General features: G+C 33.4%; 1 protein-coding gene across 5 annotated transcripts in view; it reads right to left on the bottom strand.

Annotated features, from left to right (window-relative positions):
* The window catches only part of LOC120332889 (spectrin beta chain, non-erythrocytic 1-like), an 88,528-nt gene extending 65,471 nt beyond the window's left edge, over window positions 1-23,057 (bottom strand). For 2 of the 5 annotated variants that reach the window (XM_039400219.2, XM_039400221.2), the window contains exons 1-7: window positions 22,931-23,047; window positions 21,537-21,608; window positions 11,479-11,583; window positions 10,816-11,037; window positions 10,200-10,340; window positions 9,162-9,244; window positions 8,044-8,204 (exon numbers count right to left, since the gene is read on the bottom strand). In XM_039400219.2, the coding sequence (XP_039256153.2) occupies window positions 8,044-8,204; window positions 9,162-9,244; window positions 10,200-10,340; window positions 10,816-11,037; window positions 11,479-11,583; window positions 21,537-21,578 (754 nt within the window). In that variant the 5' untranslated portion in view covers window positions 21,579-21,608; window positions 22,931-23,047. Of the gene's footprint in view, window positions 1-8,043; window positions 8,205-9,161; window positions 9,245-10,199; window positions 10,341-10,815; window positions 11,038-11,478; window positions 11,584-21,536; window positions 21,609-22,930 lie in introns of all 5 variants that reach the window. The other 3 variants (XM_078119200.1, XM_039400225.2, XM_078119199.1) reach the window with 2 other exon arrangements.
* Window positions 23,058-23,272: the final 215 nt, after the last annotated feature.

Here is a 23,272-nt window from a genome sequence, read left to right as displayed (position 1 = left end):
TGTCCATCAAGTCCCTTTACAATTTCAATTTTGTCAGTTCTCAATATATGTTAACCAGATTTGTTGTTTTTTATTCAGCAATTGTTCAAGTATCCTTACTTCATTTAATACATCTGTGAGGTCCAAAACAATACATAGTATCGATGAATTCTCTTTGCAATTTTAAATTTTTTTGAAGACTTTATGATTAAAGACACCCTATATAAATTAAAAAGTGTCCCAAATTAAACAAAACCCAATGAATCTCATAATTATTTCTATGAAAATGAAGAAAATTTAAGGCATATGGCGTAAAAGATAACATAAACATTGTTTTGATTAAGTTTCTATTTTATACTGTGAATCTGTGAGAAATTAAGTGAAATCTAATTTGTCTTGAGAATTAAATATTAAATGTTGAAACTGATAAATTTCAAATAAAACTATTCTAAATTATTATTAAATTATTTATTACAAATTTACAAGATATCCTGTTGATATATATTAGGATCCTACTGCTAAGAAATCAACATGGGATATATCAGAAAAAAAATATTTTGGAGAGAGAAATTCTTAACCATACCTATCCATAGTATAAAGCAAAGATGACGTGCAAACAATAAAACCCATGACAAGGTAGCGCTACTGCTTTTGTATAAAGATATTTACAGTACCCCACCTTTGTCAGGCATAACTATGCTTTTGTATAGAATATATATATATGAAGGCAACAAAAACTATGAAACACAATGCATGGATGTCATGAAAAGTAGATATATTAATATGACACGAAATATTATGTGACAGGTAATAAGTTTACATAGAGAATATTGGTCCAGACCGAAGACTTATAGATCGAAACTGCGGTTTCGATTCATGACTCTATAGTGACACAGCGTGTCCCATCACCAATTAATTAATAACTCGCTAATTATACGACATGATTCATCCAAAATCGATAGGCTTCTGGTCCGAGATATGATGAATACACATGCAAAATTTGGAGCAGATTCAACCTCGCCTTCTTGAGATATCTCGTGCATCTAACAGACAGACAGACAAACAGACAAATACCTATCAACATACTTATCAATCTTTAGAATAAGTAATAAATTGTATCTAAAATGAAACTATAAAATACATCCACTGAGATGATTCAAAATCGAAATTAATTGCAAGCTACAATTCTACGTTGAAAAATGCAAATTATTGCTGTGATTATACCCAGGGTATATCCAGGTATATTCAAGGGGGTGGTGGGTGGGGTTACAGCCAACGGGTCCGAGAAAGTCGAAAAATGTAGGCTTTTAGGAATCTTTAGGGTCTAAAATGTGTTTTAAGCTATACATAATTGCATGGGATACAAAAAATGCTTTTTTTACATTTTAAAAGGGGGCTACCCTCAAACCTCCTTCCTTGGCTATGCCCCCGATTATACCAACATAAACATTCCAGATACTTCATTTATTTAAAACTGTAACGCTAATCGGTAGCCTCATTCTCTTCTCTTGCCTCTCCCGCTAAAATTTTTGACCTCCTGGAGTATGCGCACCAAAATGGCGCACAACCTGAACTCAGGTTGTGTACCATGTTAGGGTTCAGGTTGTGCGACATCTTGGTGTGCATACTTCAGGAGTACCGGGATTTTTAATGTGTGGCACGGCTAGATGTCTGAAGTTGGTTCTGAACGTTTTGAGCAATCAAAACAAAATTGAGCAAAATAACAGATTACCGTTAAAACTGCTGGCTAATATAAACAATCCGAGAATTGGTACCTCCAGGGAAAAGCTGTAAACGCAAGAAAAATAAACGAAGAGACTCATCAAATGATATGGTAACAGTCTTGCCCTATTGTGCAGTCATTACATGTTATCAGGATCAACTGACATTTTTTTTTAAAAAAAAATCAGAAATTGCTTTTAATGATAATTCGACAAATTCGACTTTACAATCAGATCCTTTTGGGACCTAATTTCATGTAATTTAATTTTAAATTTTCCGTAGTTTATGGTTGAAATCAATTGCCAGTTATATGATGAATACAATCATGGGTTAGAATTTCTATAAAACATTTTAGAAAAATAAACCAATAGACTCATCAAACGATATGGTAACAGTCTTGCCGTATTGTGCAATCGTTACATGTTATCAAGATTAATAGAGATTTTCAAATAAAATTTCAGAAATTGCTTTAAATATGCAATCCAAGAGTCCCGCTGCACACTGACACAAATATATTTCTGTTACGCTTCGTCTGGCCAAGATCAGACTTTTCAGACATGCATAGTTGAAAAGTGCTCGTCTGAAGAAGTCTGCCAAATGAATCGTCAAATGAATCTTGAAAAAATATTCCCCATTCACGAAATATATATTTAGACGACAGTAAACAAGACCATACTACGCAATTCAAAAAGTCCGGCTGCACGCTAACACAAATGTATTTCCGTAACGTTTCATATGTTCAAAATAAGACGAAACGATTCAGAAATACATTTGTGTTAGTGTATAGCAGGACTCTTGAATTGCATAGTATGGTCATGTTTATTCCTGCTACAGCATCCTTGCATTATACGAATTCACTAGCGCAAAGGTATTGACGCAGGAGTGGGAGTCTCGCGTAACCTCTACTGATAATTATATTGCCTTTAATGATTGAAATTCAAGTTATAAAACTCCTGAGTGTCATCACACTCCTGATCAAAACCAACCGAAGCCATTTCTTTTCGCAACAAAACGTTATGTCCATCCATCCGCTACCGCACAAAACCAACAAACCTATTGAACGTACTATAAACACCAGCACAATAGATTGTTTTGACAAAACGTTGAAATCCTTTGCTAAAGAGCAGAATATAGGACTGTAATCTCGTATAAGAATTCGACATTGGGAGGTTTCATCGAATATTATAATCAGTTAATCAATTAATAAAAAATTCTTGATTTTAAAATGATTCACAAGATTTTTTTTTGTAAAATTTAATTATCAGCAATTGCAGTCTCATAGTAATCGTTTTATATTCACCAGCAAGAGATTGTTTTGACAAAGCATATAGTAGACTGTAATCTAGTATAAGAATTCGACACTTGAAGAATTAAATCAGAGAAGTCCACATCGAATCGAAAATTCAAATTGGTTCAAAATTAATTAGGAAAATTTCTTGATTTTGGAATGATTTACAAAAGTTTCCTTTGGAAAATTTGAATTTCAGCATTTGGAGTCTCATAGGATATATAATTAAGTATAGCATGATTAAGAAGCCTACTTCAAAGTCCTGAAAGCTTTGAAATATAGAAAACTAATTAATCCATTGTTTATATTGTTTTGATCGCACTTTTTTGCAATTTTTACATTAAATCACATATGACCGACCGTTGCCGTTGGAGTCATCGAGGAAACTACCAAAAAGACCGGAAATATGAAAAAAACCAAGGTTATAGCAAAGGTCAATGAGAAAACCGTAAAAAAGTGACTGGAAGCATTTAGCACCCATCAACAGAACAGCCTAAAAATGATGTATAATTGTGCAAAATATTTAACTTTCCCACAATATTTTTCCATTTACATAAGCCGAAATCAAAATTATTAGCAAAAAATTTTTAGTACCAAAATTCAAACCATTTAAACATTTGGTATCAGAAAAAAAGGTCATTTTTTAATTGAAGTCTCATGTACTTGTAAACATAAACCTTAGTAGCCAACATACATCACAAATCACAATATCCCTGAAATATGCATCCCTTTACATAATTTAAAGTCACAGCTATTAGCAATAATTCTAGAATAGCAAGTTATCTAAACAGTTTTTAATTAGAGTGATTAAGTAACTTGTTATATTTTAGCAGATACTAAAATTTTTATACAAAATACATCTAATTACAGAATTTAAAAATAAAATTAAATGCAAGATACAATTCTATGATACTAAACTATACAGAAAAAATGTCAGTTTTTAATTAGAGTGATCAAGTAACAATTTTTATACAAAATACATCTTTTTACACAATTATAAAATAAAGTTCGGTGCAAGATACAATTCTAGAATACCAAAATATATAGAGAAGACATTCATTAACTTACTAAGTGCAAAAACACTATGGGATTGAACAATTTACGGTTGTCAATTTCAGAATACTAAACTATACAGAGCTATGTCCATCCCTAGCATCATTAGGCCTGTAATCTACACTGCACTACGCCCCTCGACTCAACACAAGAGCCCTCATGACACTCTGGGCGCGAATAACTTGCTATTATTCTCAATAAAGAACCGGTCTCGCTTGGTTTAGCATTAAAGAATAGTCGGCTATTGTCCCATGTTGACACCAGTACTTAACTCGCCAATTCAAAATGAAACGCCTTTTTTGTGACGAACTACTGGTTTAAAGTTATATTGAAAACATTTATTCTATGTGTGACATGCATACTAAGTTCTAATTGGCCAGTATGTTTACCAGATTTCATTTTAGGGAAGTGTTTTGAAATTTAGGGGTGGTAAATTATTTGCTATTAGCGATAAAATTATAAAATTATAAAAATGTGTTATGTATTTGACAAACAAACTACCGATGTAACGTGATATTGAAAACATTTAGAGTATGTATGACATCACAACTTAGTTTCGATTTGCTCAAATCAAAGGAAAAAAATTCTTACGGTGTTCTTGGTTTGTGGACTAACTGCACAGTGATAATAATAACAAGTTCAATACACAAACTGCTTGCTGGCAGTACATTATCTTGTACTTGCTACAAAAACAAGCCATCTATATGACTGCCTAATAGCGAAAGAGGCAATGAAGATGGTGATCTGAACCGTGTACCTATCCCTAACCTGCTGTCTATATGGCATACCAATAATACGCCATGGAAGAGCCATTAAAATGGATTTCTGACTTAATTTAGAGAGGAAAAGGTGAATTGGATAATTATGAAAATCATGAAAACTAATTCAAAAAAATCAGCATAGAATGAATTAAATTGAAGAACAAGTTAAAATTTAAAAAATTGAACAGCTTAAACGATGAAAGATAAATTTCAAAGTGCTCTTTGGCGTAGAAATAAATGAAGCGCCAACCTGCTCAATATACAGCATCATAATAAAGCTAATCAAATTTAAAAAGCGCTCCCAGTTGACAAATAGTAATTGGACGAAAACTTTCTTTATTTTCTCAATAGCATGCGCACATCAGTCAAGGGTACACCCACAGAAAAGGCATAATTACAGGCAGCTAAGCCAAAACCAATAAACTACAGCTCAGCTATCGTAGAACAAACATATTAAATTCTCTTTAGTAAGAATATAATTTCGAAGTAACGTTGTAAAAAGTGCCGTTATATTACTGATTAACAAATGCTATGTTTGCATAGCATGTGAAGCCGGGATATGTGTGTATAGCAGCCAAATACCCCTTTATGAAGGGAGGCTATTCAAATGGCATTTGCAACCATATAACAGGGGACCAGGGGCCAAAGGGCCATGAAAGTGTGACGTAAAATGTTACATTCTATGAATGGTATTCAGTGTTACAAAGCAAAGGTGGAAAACAATAATCCTTGTGCCAAAACTAAATTTAATCGCAATTTCAACAAATTCCTTGAACTTTTTTTAGCAAAACATCAAAATCTGGTTTTAGTTTGGTTGTGGCAGCATTAGGCAGGCCAGATTGAAGTGCGGCGGCTCGCGGACCGAACTTTGCCCGTAGAAGTTAATGGTGGTAGAGGCCATATTATATTCATCCCTGTTTCTGATAAATTAAATGCCTGCCTAACTAACTTGCCATTATAGCTAGCGAAATGTAGAACGACAAAAAAGCAACAACAAATACTTATATCAATGAGTAAATTAATCAGTCGTGTGTTCCAATCGGGAAGTGTGTGTAAGGCAGTTCAATGGCATTTGAGAACGTATAAGTATCCCTATTTCTTGCTGGTTATATAACATCCAAATATCAATAATGATAAGGGTCATATATCCCTATTTATAACCTAGTCTCTATATGGCAATCCATTCAAAAGGCGATTGGAACCATATATCGCGGTCTCTAGCCTGTTTGACTTGTCTAACCCTCTCCAATACTTAATAAAACATATTCAAATACCTTGTGGAAAAAATACCTGAAAAACTATACCAGAAAAATTGCTATCTCAAAAACAAAAAACACAACTCAATATTGAATTGAAGAAAATGAAATTGTACTGTTAATACTAATCCAATATCTGCTACCATTTAAAGCCAAAAAATATGATAAATACTACAAGCCAAAAATGCCACTTCTTGTGAGAAATTAGTATCATACAGACAGGCAAAACAACGCTTACGGTACTTAAAATCTATCTGCAACATAACTAACAGTAGTTAGAAATCTAGACTAGGAAGATGGACAAGACAGGCCAAGAAAGCACCGCACAATTTTCAATGTAAAATGCTAATTCACCAAGTGGAATACCCCCTTTACACTGAGAAATATTATAACACAGACAACATAATGCTTACTCTAAATTTATTCAGCTACTTAGAGAGCTGCTGAAGAAAAACTATTGCCCTAAACGGTAAAAACAGGACACAATAACAACAAATTGAAGAATACCTATTCCATATCTGATATCAATCACAATATCGAAAATATTTCTTATACTGCAAGCCAATAACAAAGTTTATTAATACTAATTTGGAAATAATATAATATACAGAATTTATATCATTAGATATTTTTACCTAATACAGTAAAATCTGCACACATAACATACAGGCCTAAGCAACATACTGGAAGAACATTGGACTAACAAGGTAAACAATTTTCGTTGGAAATAATAATCTATCAAGCTAAGTGAAAACAAAATATCACAACTGAGATCTTTTTACTATCTAGCTAACAGCAGCAAAATACTAGACTAGCAAGAGAACAGGTCATGATGTTTAAAAGGTAAACATACTGTTGTGAAACACTAATCCCTTATTCGCTGACATATTGATTTTGTAAGAGTAAGGAGAAATTACACTTGACCTGATTTGACTTTGATTTAGCAATTTTAACGGTTTATGAAAAAATGTAATCTCTTGTGTATCATAGTATACATTGTGATAAGATGATACATGAACTTAAATTTTTGTACATGAAAAACCAGTTTGATAAATTTTTCCACCTTTTTACATGAGCTCTTAGTTTCTCATTTGTATTAGCAATAACTCTTTCACGGTAAAAAATATTTGTTACCGTGTATGATTATTGAGGCATTTCTTGTCAAAATTTCTATTTTTACATGGAAAATCTTGCTTAACATAAGTATTGCCTGTTCCCAATAAATTTCACAATATACTCTAGGGCAGTGGTTCACAACCTTTTCTTTTTTGTGGCCCAATTTTTGAATGTCTGTTGCCCATGTCAAAATGTCACTATGGCTCACTGGTTGAGAACTGGAGTTCAAAGGATACAGCCTATCTTTACAAAATTACCTATTGCTAATCTATAAATAACATCATCGTGGTAAATTTGCGTCGCAATCAAACAAGCATAACAAAAAGAAACATTTCTTTTTACCGGCAGGAGCCCTGAGAGCCACTGTTATAGGCTTAAGGCTTATGCCAACTTTATTGAATCAAAATGATGCTATTCCATGAATAACATCATCTTACCAAACATGGTACACTCGAAGTATGTGTACCAGGTTAGGGTTAGGTCATAATTTTATTCCGATTTTTCTCATTTTAGTTCCATTACGAGTTCGAGGACTGTCTGTGTTAGCCAAGTAAATATAACCCCTGCCCATAGGTTTCAGCCCCTTTACACAACTGGATGTAAAGTAAGCGAACAAAATTAGTTACCGGTACCTCCAAATTGGTACACATACTTCTGGAGCGCCGAAAACATTGCTTCACAGTAAGCCACACTTATAAACCAACATCACAAAAAAGAAACATTTCTCCTTACCTGTGATAGCCTTGAGAACAATTGTTCTAGAGATAAGGCCTAGCTATTCCATAAATAACATATTAGAAAACGTTACGCCACAACTCACAATAAAATCCCAATTCTAAAATCTCACAAAAAAATCATTTCTCCTTACCTGCGAGAGCCTTGATTCTTGATCTTTCAAACAATCTTCCTGAACTGTTGTCTAAATCTTCTTCTTCTTCATATTGTACTTTGTCCCATCTTGTATCAACAAATTGTTCCATGCTGTACTGACTGTCCTCCATCATGAGTTTGTCAACTTCTGCTTGAGTTCTGGAAGTAAAGAGATGGTTAATTTTATTAAAAAACTAAGGAGAGACATCCTTGTGATTGTGATATAACACCTCTTACAGTATCTCGACCTCTATAACTGACATGGGCAAACTACCACCTGGGAGCCGAATCCGGCCCGTTGGGTAATTCAATCTGGTCCGCCTGATTTTAATTTTAATGTTTCAGCTAAATATAGTTCAAGGAATTTGTTGAAATTGTGATTAAATTTAGTTTGGCACGAGCCTTATTGTTCATAAAATGTAACTTTTACGTCACACTTACATGGCCCGCCCGCCAGTCTAGAATCTAGATCGGCAAAATTTTTGGCCCACAGTCCAAAAACCTTGTCCATTTCTCCTCTAAAAGTTGGAAATTCTGCCGGATTCTCTGATAAATGATATTAATTTGAACGAATAGATTGTTTTTATCATTCTTGAAGGACAATCAACTCAATACCTTCAGATAAACCATACAAAAATGGCTTGATCAAACTTGAATTTGAAGGAAAAAATGGATGAAATTAGATTCCGCAGCTCTCGAAAGCTTTGCTAGTTTAGAATATGTCTGGTTTAACTTCACTCAGAACAAGGCACTGTAAATAAGGATGGGAACTACTGCACAGGGGCATAACCAAAAATTTTCAAAGAGTTGGGGGGGGGGGTTGTGAAATATCCAACTGGCAAGTTGAACTGTATCCGTTAGCCTGCACGGTCAGAAAAGGGGGTATACGGAAAAGTCCCTTCTTTTCCATTTTAAAAGGGGGGTTCTAACCCTAACCAGAAATTTCACAATGGGGGGAGGGTATACATACAAAGGAGGTATATAGAAAATTCCCTTTTTACATTTCAAAAGTGGGGGGTTCCGACCCTCAATTCCCACCCCGCCCCTACTGCGCCCCTGCCACTGCAAAAAAGAAATATGAAGATAATTGCAAAATATGATAATTTTACTACTTACAACTGAGCACCAGGTGTGATGACAAACTGTTGGTTATAAATCTGTTGTCCTTGCTGTTGTTGTTGTTGAGTGTGATATTGACTCTGGGAAACAGAAATGATGAAAAAAATTGAGCCATTTGCCAAAATAACAATTTGTTGTGCCTTGAATAATTTGTTAATTAAGTAATGAAATTACAATCTTAAAATAAACTATTATATCCAATTAAAGAGTCCAGCTGCACACTACAACAAATGTATCTCTGTATTTTTAGTGAGCAGATGGACTCTTTAACTGGATATATTAATGTTTATTCCGGCTACAGCATCCTTGCAGTATATGCATACGTATCCACCAGCATAAAGAAATAGAGGAAAGATAGGGAGTCACACGCAATTCAACTTAAAGTTAAAATAAACTATTTGTAAAAGTATACTCTTTGGCTCTAAATGAGATTTCGCACAAGACCAAAAACAATCATCCATCTAATAGTTTTTATTTGGTTCAGTAAAGGTTCTAATCCATCCCCTACAGGTGAAAAAAGAATCATAGAAAATCGATCGCAAAAAGTACCGGCCAAAATCCAATAATCCACTTTCCAAATACATTGCATTTTTGCTTTAACTACTATACCATCTCATTATTAATAGAGTCATGATTTGAGCTACCTGTTCTGCTAATTCAGTTTTGTAATAACATTTGAAATGCCGAAGATTTGATAAGCATCGCTTTATTTATTCTTTTAATTTGTACAGTTTATTCCAGTACTTTTTATGTCTGACCATCAGATTAAAAAAAAAAAACTTTTTGATGTGAGAATTGCGTATTTCAAGTAGGCTAGTGAATATGATAACGAAAATAGCGACGAAGCAGTGAATAAGACCTAACTGAAGTTATATCTTAAAGGTTTTGATGTTTTTTTCCAATTTTTGCACGTTTTTGATGGTTTTTTAAAGTTTTCCACATTTTTGCAAGGTTTTTGGTAGTTTATCACAATTTTTGCAAGGTTTTGAAAGTTAGAGAACCATTGCTCTACCCACAATTCATGCTCAAAAGTACCTGTTCTATTCCCCCAGTTTTTGAAATAACATAACTTTCCTTCACATCAGTAGATCCGTCAATATCAGTCTCAAACACTCGGCCACTGTTTGAACTAGATTTCTGTGTGGTTGTAGTAATGTAGACACGACGGTCCGCAGACTGCAAAAAACAAAAAATACCAAAGTTCTTAGCGATTTCCCAGATCATACCAATAAGGAATTTCTAGTGTTTAAAGAACAGTCATGATTCTGATAGCAGCGGTTATCAAATGGTGGGGCGTGCCCCCTCCAAGGGGGGCGTAGACATTTTTCCGAGGGGGGCGTGAAGCTGGATATTTTTGAGGCGGGGCACTAGACTCGACAAATTCTCAAAAGGGGGCGTGGCTTAAAAAGTTTGAGAACAACTGTTCTATATGTTTAGCTTTTGATATTTCAGACACCTTGACATTTTAATAATTAAGTTTATATATGATAAATAGAGTTTAAAAATGAATTTTGAATTCATGCGTAGTTGTAAACAAATGACTTTTTCTTTGAGGCTGTAGTTCTGCAGCAAACTTATCAAGTCTGTTGCACTGACAAATTTTGGTAAATGGTTTCATTTGAAATAATTCTGAAATGAGACAAAAAATTACCTGTTCAGCAGGAGGCGATAGAGATCCGTGGAAAGACGCAAATGAACTTCCAGAATTACTTGGTGTCGAAAATTGTTCAAGTGTGACCGGATCAGAAGAATGGTATTCTGATGTCACAATACTTTGTTCACCCTGTTGATTGGTTGTCGTGGTTTTTCGCTGTGTTACTGTTGTAGTTGTTGTCCGATACTGATGGATTTCACCTTTTCCTGATGAGTCAATCTGCAAGCAAATAGCCAAGATATATTAGTTAGGCCAGCAGTCCCCAAAGAGGGGTGCTGTGGCGCACTGGTGGTAAAACCCACTTGCTGCAATTTCTTGACCTGCAGTTTACACGAGTGATTTTTTTAGTATTTTCAAAAGAAAATCAAGCAGAGATGAGGAAGGAAAATTGACATTACCTTTGTTCTTTAGGCCTATAAAGGCATACAGTACACATTAACAATCACAAAATTGAGTTTTATTCATGAGGCTGCAATTTTTTTTTATCTCGTAAGTTCGGTGCGAGTTTTTCCCCGATAATTTGGCACTGCTCGAACAAAAAATTCGAGAGCATAAGCTATAGCTGATTATCCAGAGGCTTTTTTTGGAGTGACGTTTTAAAAATGCTCCATCAAAGCATTATCCTGAACATAATGTAGCAAAGTTTAACGCAAATGAAACCTGTTGAAAGGTTGTTGGTTTAAACTCAGTGGTTGATTCTTCAACGACGACAAATCCTTGCTGTTTCAGTTGTTCTGGAGTCAAAGACGTCACATTGAGACGCTCCTAAAAAAGGTAGAAAAAAATGATGCAAACAACTGTGGAACCAGCTATGCAATCAAAGCTGTACACTTTGCCACCACTTCGGTGCTCCAGGGGTGTGTGCATCAAGATGGCGCACAACTTGAACATAGTATGTGCATCAGGTTATGGTTATCAAGTTGTGTGCCATCTTGTACACCAAGATGGCGCACAACTTGAACATAGTATGTGCACCAGGTTAGGGTTATCAAGTTGTGTGCCATCTTGGTGTACATACTTCTGGAGTGCCCAAATTTGCCTAGTGGCTCTAGCATAGCGGAATTGCCACCATACCACCTGTGTGAAGTGTGAAAAATATTGGTGAGTGCAAGCCTTGGCTAAGTCAAAGCTTAGTATACATGATCTTTAAGTTTCATGGGATAGTTTTGATGAAATTTTGACTCTGACATATGTGGTTGTGTTCTGTAATCTAGCAAAGCTATCGAAATAATATAGCAAGCATCGAAGCATTAATAAATGTGTTTCTGTGTATGCTTTTCACAGCTGCTAGTACACAGAATGAAAATAATAGCAAAATGCTATTTTGTTGTTCTTGAATAAACATTTACACTCCAGCACAGCTGAAAAAATTGATCACAAATACGTTAACGAAGAGAGTATAATCAAAGATCAAGTTTAACAATACAGATTACAAATGGACCCGTCAGGGTTTCTCATCTATTTCACACTATAGGACAGGGCTACTCAACTGGAGGACCGCGGTCCGAATCCGCCCCTTTTGAGTACCTGATTCGGATCGCATCTGGCCCTTTATTTTGGATCATTATCCCCACTTTTGAATTTTTTTTTTACAAAATGACTTTTATAGTTTGAATATATATGAAAAGAACTATAACAGTGTAATATGCAATTTTGTTTAGTTAATAATCATTAGCCGGGCGAGGTAAAGCGCGTTTAAGGATGCCAGAATATAATTTCCGGACCCAAATAATTTTGAAGTTTTATATGCGGATCTTCGGTAAAAATAGTTGAGTAGCCCTGCTATATGACATCTATTACTATATAATATGCACCAATATTATTATATGGATGCAAACACGCGATGGAGAGACTAATTATAACCAAGAAAAGTGAATATTATATAAAATGTAACTATCATGTATGAACAATGAATAAACATGAAAAATATGCTTTTATGTCAGCTCAAGATCACCACCAAGTGGTGAAGGTATAAAAATTCAATTGGAGAATTGCAAATCATCAGGATGCAAGTCATTATGTAAAAAACACATCCAATAACCAATATTATCAGAGAGAGATTTTTTATTTTTTCGCCAACCAAAATAAAACAACAGGCATATAGCAATAATAAAAGAATAACAAGTAATAAATTAGTTTGGTATAGACAGGAGAGAATGATACAACCAGATGGTTATCAAAGTCAAATCCGCCCTTCAATCAAAACTGTGTCAGGTAGTACTATGTCCAGAAGTACCATGAGAGTCCAACAATGCAAAAGCATAGAAAGTTGATTAGCATGACAAAACCTTCATTTGCACTGGTTCTTCAAACTTTTGCCCTGAACTAGGCTCCAGACAAGATCTGGGAGGGATAGGAAAGGATTTAGTCGATAAGACGGCTTAATCATATATGGCGAACCATGGCCACTCGTTCGGTTACCAGTCCAATGTCAGGTATGGAATTAGTAAGCCAGTTATTTGTTTTCGGAAGCATGGACTTGATGGTGAAGGAAGCTATAACAGATCAGCGGTTACGTGACCACCCTATGGCAACAAGGAGTCCAGCAATCCTCTCGCACATGAATTTAAAAAAAAAAAATTCTCACTGATTGCTAAATGTTTGATCTAATCAGTGGTATTATTAAAAACCACAAAAAATTCCTGAAATGCCAGTTTCGTTTATTAGACTAGATTCTTTGCAGTCTTTTCAACGACTGTGCGTGTTTCTCGATGCTAGATATTAAAAATCACTCAATTTTTCAATGTTATTAAACTCCTATTTTAAATAAGGGATTTTTAAAATGGTCAGCAAAAAATAATTAGAAGCTATACTATCCAGTAACAACTGCATTTACTGAAAAATAATAAATTCCTCAGCTAGTTTACTATATCATTATGTATCATAATTACTAGACAGAAACACAGACTATTCCATCATAATTAGCAGAAGATATAATCTACATGAACCAGTTTAGCATGAAAATAATTTGTTATAAAGGAATTTACTTTGTTTTCTGTGAACGTTATTCGCAAGTATGTACTTGATAACTTCATTGTGTGTTTTGGTTCCTATTTTGAATGTTATTTGAATTCAAAATTTCAAATTTTGGATTTTAAAAATATTTTTTTACTCAAGCCATACAGTATAACTAAAACAGTTGCAATAAAATAACAACACTTTGCAATATTGAAAAAGGGAGACTTAATACCATTTGTGGTTGTAACCGAGCCAAAATACAAACGTGAAAATGTGGTGGGAAGTTAAAAATACAACGAACATTCTTGAGCTTTCAACTGGAAATGAGGAGTTTTTTATTTGCCATGGTCAATTTTTGGTATACTCGATGAAGCTACTAGAAAAAAGGTTAATGGCAAAAGATGAGGAAAAATTAGATCTTCAATAGGCATTTCAAATTGCAACGTCAATGGAATTGGCCAACAGTGTTGTGACCGAAATATCAAGTGGCAGTGTTATGCCAATGGTGAAGGAGCAGTATTTTTCTAGAAAGCAACTAAAAGTAAGAACTGTGGTAAAACTGCACACAATTTCAAAAATTGTCGTTACAAAAACCGAAAACCCACAATATCGAATACATTCTAAAACAGTGGGGCGTGTCCCACAGGGGGCGTGCCCCACAGGGGACGTTTACAATTTTTTGAGAGGGGCGATGCTGATTGAAAATAAAAATACTTGTTAGATTTGATCTTGCCCGCCTTATTTTGGAAATTTACATTTCAAAACTTCATTTATTCCATTATTTACATCCCATCCATGTATTTTCAACATGTTTTTTGACTAAAACATACTATCTGGTATTTGTAGCTTATTATTAGCTAGTTATTTTTGAGGTAGAACACAAGACAAAAGTGACAAGGGGGCGGGCGTAGCTCAAAAAGTTTGGAAATCACTGTTTTTAAACGATATAAAAACATTGAATAGATTATAAATTGGGTAACGATCAACAAAAAACACATAGAATATAATGAGTATAAATAGACAATAAATAATAATATTTTGTGATGATACATCCATTATGCAGTGAAATATCATTCAATTATTCCCAAATAAAGCCCAGAACAGAACAGTAAGCTCAAGTACTTCTGTATGCATTACATCATTACCATTGGCATTCCAGTCTATTTGGAAACTTAAATTAAACATCAACCAAGCATGATCTATAGGTATTGAGTTTATTTTAAGTATTCCTCATACTTGGTCCTGTCATAATTTATTAATGCCCCTCATTGATAATGTCAAGTAGTCTACAGATCGCAATTAAAAGTAGTGTTCCCATGGTGAAAATGAACAGTGTTCCCATTAAATAATTGAAATTTGAGAATACTCTATGACAGGGTTTCCCTATGCAGAGGGTCCGCAACGATATGAAAAGGGTCTGAAACATATACAAATAGATCATAATCTTATCGAATTGCTGTTAGCCTATCAGTATTTAATGTCAGTATATATGAATTCAGAATTTCATGTTTTTTATTACCCTCAAAGGAAACATCATCCTTTCACCTTGGTTATGTACAGAAATTGATACGACATAGGATGGGGGACAATCAAAAATAAGATTCACAAACTGTTCAGTGAATGGTTTGGTGAAATTTGATCAGAATAATATGGTTTAGATAATTTCAATTTGTCTTTGAAGATTAGCATAAAAACGGTAGTCATGTAGTATGTGTACCAGGTTAGGGTTAGGCAATAATTTCATTCCAATTTTCTTTATTTTAGTTCTATTAAGAGTTTGGGAACTGTCTGTGATAGCCAAGTGAATATACCCTCTGTCCATAGGTTTCAGTCCCTTTACACAACTCGATTTAAAATAAGCAAACAAAATTAGTCACCTCCATAATGGTAAACACACTTCCGGAACGCCAAATTTCTATTACCGGTATTTATCAATTTTTTATCAAAAAAAAATCTAAAAATTATCTATTTTTTTCAATTTATGACTCAAAAAATGCTACGCAGGAAAAATCTAAGACATATTTGAGCAAACAAAAATGGTAATAGATCACTATTCACTTTAAAGAAGTTTAAGATATTACTTATCCAATATGTACATCTCTGTTCCAGTATTACTCACTATAAGTAGAGTTATCAATGTGCACACTTTTACTATAGCAATTCCCAGGGGAACACTTAAAATTTTTCTATTGATAAAAGCAGATGAATATGGATTCACAGCTAAGCATAATCTCAATATTCACTAAAAGGAAATGAAAGTGTTTATCTTAGGATAAGTTAGTTAGGTATGTTCCATGGATGCTTCACTGATCTTTACCTCCCTCCAATTGCCTAGTTTAGTCCATCACAGCTAGTTCTAGAATAATTTTTGATTTCTGTAATTACCGTAAATTACAACTCTTATGACAAAATGATCATTATTTGATTTCTAAATAAATTTAAGAAGCACATCTGAAAACTAACCAATAGCATGCAAAAACGCGAAACCAGGGTAATGTTTAGTATGTTCACATTCACAACCATGCCTTCAAATGTCCGGTCACCTACTACTACTTTTGACAACACCTTTCAATCTAACATATGTACATTTTAAACCTTACTCAGGTTTTTGTTCGCTTTCCCGATTCTGTGATCAGTTTTAATTATTTTGTTTTTGTCAATTATTTTATTTCCTTATGGAGCCATTATGGAGCCAAAATAAACTCAATATCAACAATAACTAGGTCACCATATGTTTATAAAACAAAGAATTCTTCTGAGTCTGCAAAGTTTGTTTTTCATGGAATTCCAGCAATAAAACCATATTTGTTCAACTCCCTTATTTATTTGCCATATCTTAAATTCCTTAAGGCAAACAGAAGGTTTCCATCCAAACAAACAAATTTGATTTTTAGTGTTAATATAATATTGTCAGGTTACGCCTATAGCCCATTTTCTAATATTGAAAATATTGTTAATCAGGGTTTTAATGGCGAAATTTGTTGGAATTACCGTATTATATTGATGGGATTTGAATATAATAAAGCAGAATAATTCAGTGTTGAACATTCATTTGATTGATTTTCTAATCTTAGATTGTTGGAAGTTAAACAGGGCTATTTTTTCTCTGATAATCAGGCATCGAAAACGAAAAAAAAAAAAATTGTAAAGATTGCATTTAAATAATCATATTATAATCATATTAAATATTATATTATTATTTAATATTGAATATGGTTTCTATAAGCATTTCTATCAAAGCAAAAAACTCATTTCAATATGAATATCCTTATTAGAGGCCAACATGGGCTATTAATGGCCAATATCAAGACATATGACTAATTGACTTGATGGTATTGGATTTCAGGAAGCAATGTTTTGGTATGATTTCCTATCAGTGGTGGATGTTCACACGAAATGGTTGAAATACCATAGCAACGGTGATGTCATAATTAGCAAGGGATTCTTACATTTACTTTGGATTATGATTTAATAATGATCTTCTGGTTGCAAACAAACTTTGAAGGATCAGGCATTAAAGTAAATACTTTATTGTCTCAAATATTACAATCAATATTAATGATACAAATAAGCATGAATCAAAAAAATCATGAATGAGCCAGTTGTTTTATTTTGTAAAAATGGTGAAGTGTAATAGTTTATTTGCTTACAATACATTCAGGTTAGGAGCGGGGGTCTCAAACTTGTAATGTCAACTAAAGCACAAACAGTTTTCAAGATAATTTGTATTTTCATGGAATGTTTTTCACTTTCACTCTTAATAAGGACCTGTATAAGCAATCACTAATATATAAGAATATATACATTCGCCTCAGCATTGACAGCCCAGTTTATTACAGCCCTGGTTAGGTGAGGGGATTTGAACCAGATATGAGTAATCTGCGATGCCAACTTTGTTTTTCTCCTACAGTCTATAAAAAGTCACAAACAACTGATCTTTTCACACTTGGCCAAAGATCATCCAGAACCCAAATTTCTCAGACTGCTTTTGCATTATTTATGCATGCACATTTTGCACCAGGGATAAAGGAAAGTAAAAAAATAGCAAAGAATTCATGAGTGAACATGAATAATTCAACATTCCTATTTTCTCAAATCGATGTCTCAGTTTTTTTGTTTTGTTATAATTATATTTGATCAAGCGTAGTGTATATATAAGTTAGACCTGTCTAGTGTGGTGTACGTGTAAGCCATGTTTAACCGATTTAGAATAGAAATGCACCTTCTGATGTAAATACTTCAAGGCCACAGTGAAGGTATGTAATTAGGTATGACATAATGACTAGTGTAAAAAGCTAAAAACAATACAGCCTCATTTTAAATGGAACATATATTGTTATTGGTACTATTTCTGAATGAAGAGGGCTCAAGACAAGCACACTACATAGAATGTTTTTCTAAATCCTAACTCCTAACTCTTTTCTGTCTGAAATCCAATATCATTTAAAATGGCCAAAATATTCATTTCAGTATATAAGACATACATCAAAATTACTTCAATCTGGACACAGCCCAATATAAATACATTAAATATGTAAAAAGATAATATGTTTTGAAAAACCACGCCTAGAATTAAAATGTTGGCATTGAAGTCTAAAAATGAGTCCAGAGAAATTATGGAAGAATGTAAGTACTAGTAATAGACTTCTAGGTAATACTTCAATCCTTAACTACTGTCAATTTAAAAACGACTAGCCCAGTAGAATAAATGAAGCACTTTTTGTTACAATAAAACAGAACAACAATCAAACAAAATGACATGTACTCATTCCCATAGTGTAAAACAAAGCACATAATATATGAAATGTGAAATATCTTGCTTTGTATTATTTGCCAATCAGTTTCTCTACCACAATATAAAATATGTCACCAATAGCTTTATGTCATCTCCCTTATGGGAATAGTCACACACTTTTTAATTGTTACATTGTTAAATAGAGCAGTGTTCCCCAAGGATTAATAAAATGATTTCAGCTTTTTGATGATGTAATGAATACTATCTTTTTCCATGAGGAAAGGGACAATTCTGAATAAATCTGTTCTTATATATGTCAAACCAATTGGATAAGTTAAAAATTAGGTACTGCCATAGTGTGTGTACCAGGTTGGGGATAGACCATGATTTTATTCCGATTTTTTTTATTTTAGTTCTAACACGAGTTCAAGGACTGTCTTTGTTAGCCAAGTGAATATACCTCTGCCCATAGGGTTTATTCACTTTACACAACAATATTAGTTAGATACCTGCATATTGGTACACACACTTCTGGAGCGCCAAAAATTCTATGTATGAACATCTCCATAATGTTTATCTGAACCTTATTACGTTATTAAATATGATTTCTATGGATTTCCAATGTGCAAAAATGCAGATATGTAGGGTAGGGAGCAGAATATTGTTTATTGAACTGTTGTGTATTGCATATTGTGCACAGTCCTTTCTCCTTTTTACCTTCCTACTTCTGTATGTAACAGTTGCCACAAAGATGCTTGGATGAGATAGCATTGAAGTGACATGCAGGAATAACGTAATCTCACAACAGAATAGAAAGTTTGTGTGAATTTTTCTGTGGAGCCCAACCCATTTTGGGAAATGATTGATCAAATAATGCCACAACAACATCCAGAACCAGCAAGTCTTGAATAATCCGTCACGGTGAACACTATTATTACAGTCTACTGAGCACAGCATGTGGTTATTGTCACACATTTAAAATCCTTCCTCTCTTGGGAGTAACACAGGGTGTCCATGAAATCCAGAAATTTTTACCATTGCAAAGGGAATTTATGGATATGTGCAGAGCGCAGAATTTGATTTATAAATTTTCAAAATAGTTTTTGAATAAAATCAAGGTATGAGCCAAACTGACACATTTGACATAATTAACTAGCACAGACAAGCTATGTTTGGCACAGATAAGTAGATGGAAAAATTACAAAACCTACACATATCATCACTAATAAACAAATATCAACAACAACAGCAATATGCATTTTAAAAAACTGGAACAGTAAAATACATAGAAACTGGCAACAACACAGAACAATACCAGCTGACTTGACAACATATACCTGGCAACAAGTGAATCAAAAATTAATAATTTGATAAATAAAAAGTAATTTTTTATTTAAAGACTGATTAAGAATATTTACTAATAGCAGCAGAAAGGCACACCAAACAATGACAGCTGAAATCTGCAACATGAAAAGCATTTGATTGATGATACAAGTTGCTTCAAAACGAACCAAAATGTATATGCTCTCTAAAGCAGTGGAAATTAGCCAGTGGGACGCACCCCAAAAGAGGGGCGTAGACAATATTTTGAGGGGGCATGTGGCTAATTGAAATAAAATTATTTGTTAAATTTGATCTTGCCCGCCTTATTTTGTCTATTTACCTTACTTTTTCTCATTCTGGATATTTAAATGTTCTATCCACATATCTTCAACGTGTTTTTCGAACAAAACATACTTTCTAACTGTTATTTGTAATTGTAGCTTATTGTTAGCTACCGGTAGTTATTTTTGAGGTGGGGCGCGAGACTTAAAAAATTCTAAAATTTATATGTGGGGCGGCCTAAAATGTTTGAGAACCACTGGTCTAAATTTGGGGCTCCCGAAGTCTGCGAACCAAGATGGCGGACATCGGAACGTAACATGGGTAACAGGTTAGGGCTAGGCGATAATTTTTCTCCAATTTTCCTTATTTTAGTCCTATTATCCGTTCGAAGACTAGCCAAGAGCCTCCCGTAGCATTTATACCTAAAATTATGGCCTAACCCTAACCTAGTACACATATTACATTCCGATGTCCGCCATCTTGGTTCGCATACTTCGGGAGCCCCCTAAATTTAGTATATTTGATTTGATAAACTCCTTAGTTTCTTTACCGTAAATATTTGGAATATTTATTAACGGCATGGACACCAAAAGCAACAAACGAGCACACCCAAACCATGACAGCATATGAAGATTATGATTACTTGCTCTAATCCAGGGTCGTTCAACATATTTTGTCGTCGGGGCACATTGGAACCTCAAGTTGGGCCACACAAAAAAATTAGTATTCCATATGAATTCCGACAAAAAATTATCACAATGCAATATTTAACCCAGTGACAAGACAATTTCTATTCATGTGAGTGATTAGGATTTTATGCTTGATGAGGAAAAATCTAAGTGTTGACAAGGCTCACACTAAATGACTCGGCTTCAGTTGGCGGGTCAGTTGTTGGCCCGTTGGCCACCTGTTGCACACCCCTGCTCTAAGCGAACCAAAAACTGGAATATATTCAAAATTAGTTATGTTCTAAAAAGTTAATTCTTGATATTAAAAATGATTAGATATATTTTAATTTTAATAATGTGATTCTACATACCGTAATTGAGATTAGAAATTCCTGGTTTGCTAATTAGATAATTAAGTTCTTATAATTGTGGAAAACCAATCAATAAAACCTCCGCTTCATCATAACTTGTTTTTTCACTACAAAATCAATAATAGAATCAATATTCTGTTGCCGTGCTTATGACGAAATTCAAAAATACAAAAAGTATTCAAAATAGTAAATTATTTTCTTTTAGCATATTTACTAGAAAAAAAATGGATAAAAAATTCTAATGGAAGCCCAAAGTTTAAACTTGCAATGTCTTTTAATGTGAATTTATGTTAGACTAATGTCACCCTTAGCAGAAGCTGACATTACTATGACATCACAACGAAGCATGCGAGATGATATTGTGACACAACAAAAACTTACTTCTCTTTCAAACGGCTCCATCTTGGCTAAAGAAACAGACATTTTATGGTTTTAAACAATTCCTCGTGAGAGCTTGCAAAATTAAAAATTAAAGAAATCAATATGTTATAAAGAAATATTGTATCTAGTAGTGAGACTTCTTGAACACGGAATTTGTCTTTCTAGATAAGATAATCTGTTAGTCTAATAATGCATTAATTACATATCTTTACTCTGAGGTAAGGTGAGGTGAGTAGACACCGATTATATAGATATCCTTGTTTGAGTGAAGATATAAAAAAAACTCCTATAAATGTAATAGGCTATATCAAATATTGTAAAAAATTATAGTATGTTTCCAAGCACTCACACATAAGAAACTCCTAAGAAAGCAAAGAAATTATGAAGAACCCAAGGTATATGAACTACTGCTCAAATTTTTAAAAAATGTTGCCTTCAACATGAAAATTGAATCGATTAAGTAAAAATTAGTAAATTAAAAATAATGATTACCGGTATGTAAAATCCATGATCATTCAAGTGTTCAAAAGTAAACAAATTTTCATAAATTCCATAAATTATATCATAATTTAAAAAACATGGAATAATAATTGTATAATTGATTTATGATATTATAGCAATTGAAAATACTTGTTCTAAATCTAAAGTACATGAAATATAATTAACTCAAGTAGACCGCAAAGTACTCTCTTTGACACCAGATAACTCTCGAGTGTTGCAAATATTGACAAACTATATCCGGACACACCTATGTCTGCCGTCTAAACGGTATATCCAAATAAAAAGCTTGTATCAATGGCTATTTATTAAAGAATGTGTTATAAGAAATTTAGAAACTTTTTGCTTATTAAAAGTCTAGTTAATAAAAATCTGGTTCTTCTATTATTAATAATGATGCTTAAAGTGCACAACACGTCCTCTTGAAATTTTTTCATTAAAAATTTGAACATTTTTGATGGTTAGGTCCTGAAAAAAGACACGTTTTCAATTTCAAACTGAACAAAATTTACTCAAAAAAAAGAAATTCTGATAGAGGTGTCGAGAAATTCAGTTTCGAGAAATGTGTGAAATAATTGGAAAATAATTTATTATCGAAATAATATAAATTTAAGAATCATTCACTTTTGTTTGGCAATTTAATTTAATCAAATTTGAGCCATTTTGTCCCTATAAATGGGACCTTAATAGTAAATGAGTCTTCATTGTTTTAATAATTGAATAAAACAATTGAAACCTTCTTGCATTACAAAAAAAAATGAAAATTACACTGAAATTAAACATCATGATAATCATGATAATCTTCATTAATATTCAAAAATAATGAAAAACGAAATTTAGAGCATAGTCAAATAATCATAAACTATAACTAAATGAATCTTTAAAAATGTCCTCACCTGCTTAGCTCTTCACAAAAAAGTGCCACCTAGTGTCAAAGAATCCAGAAGATGACGAGATGAAGAAGTATTGCTTTACAACCAAGCTAATCAATTGTATTTTCATACACTAACATTTAAAACTGAAAGATATAAGAATTTTAGTACTTAGATGAAAAAGATCGAAAAACAGGCATTTTGGGAAAAATTTAATACCGACAATGCAATAAAATGAGTTTTAGAATCTCTTTCACCATCAAAGGCACAAAAACAGACTCAGAAATGGAAATCTCATACAAAGGAAAAGCAGCAAATGAATACTGTCTAAATCAGGGTGGTCCAAACCCAGGCCCAGCTTCATTA

Source organism: Styela clava, chromosome 13 (assembly GCF_964204865.1).
Source record: "Styela clava chromosome 13, kaStyClav1.hap1.2, whole genome shotgun sequence".
NCBI lineage: Eukaryota > Metazoa > Chordata > Ascidiacea > Stolidobranchia > Styelidae > Styela > Styela clava.
This window is presented reverse-complemented; position numbering and strand designations above follow the sequence as displayed.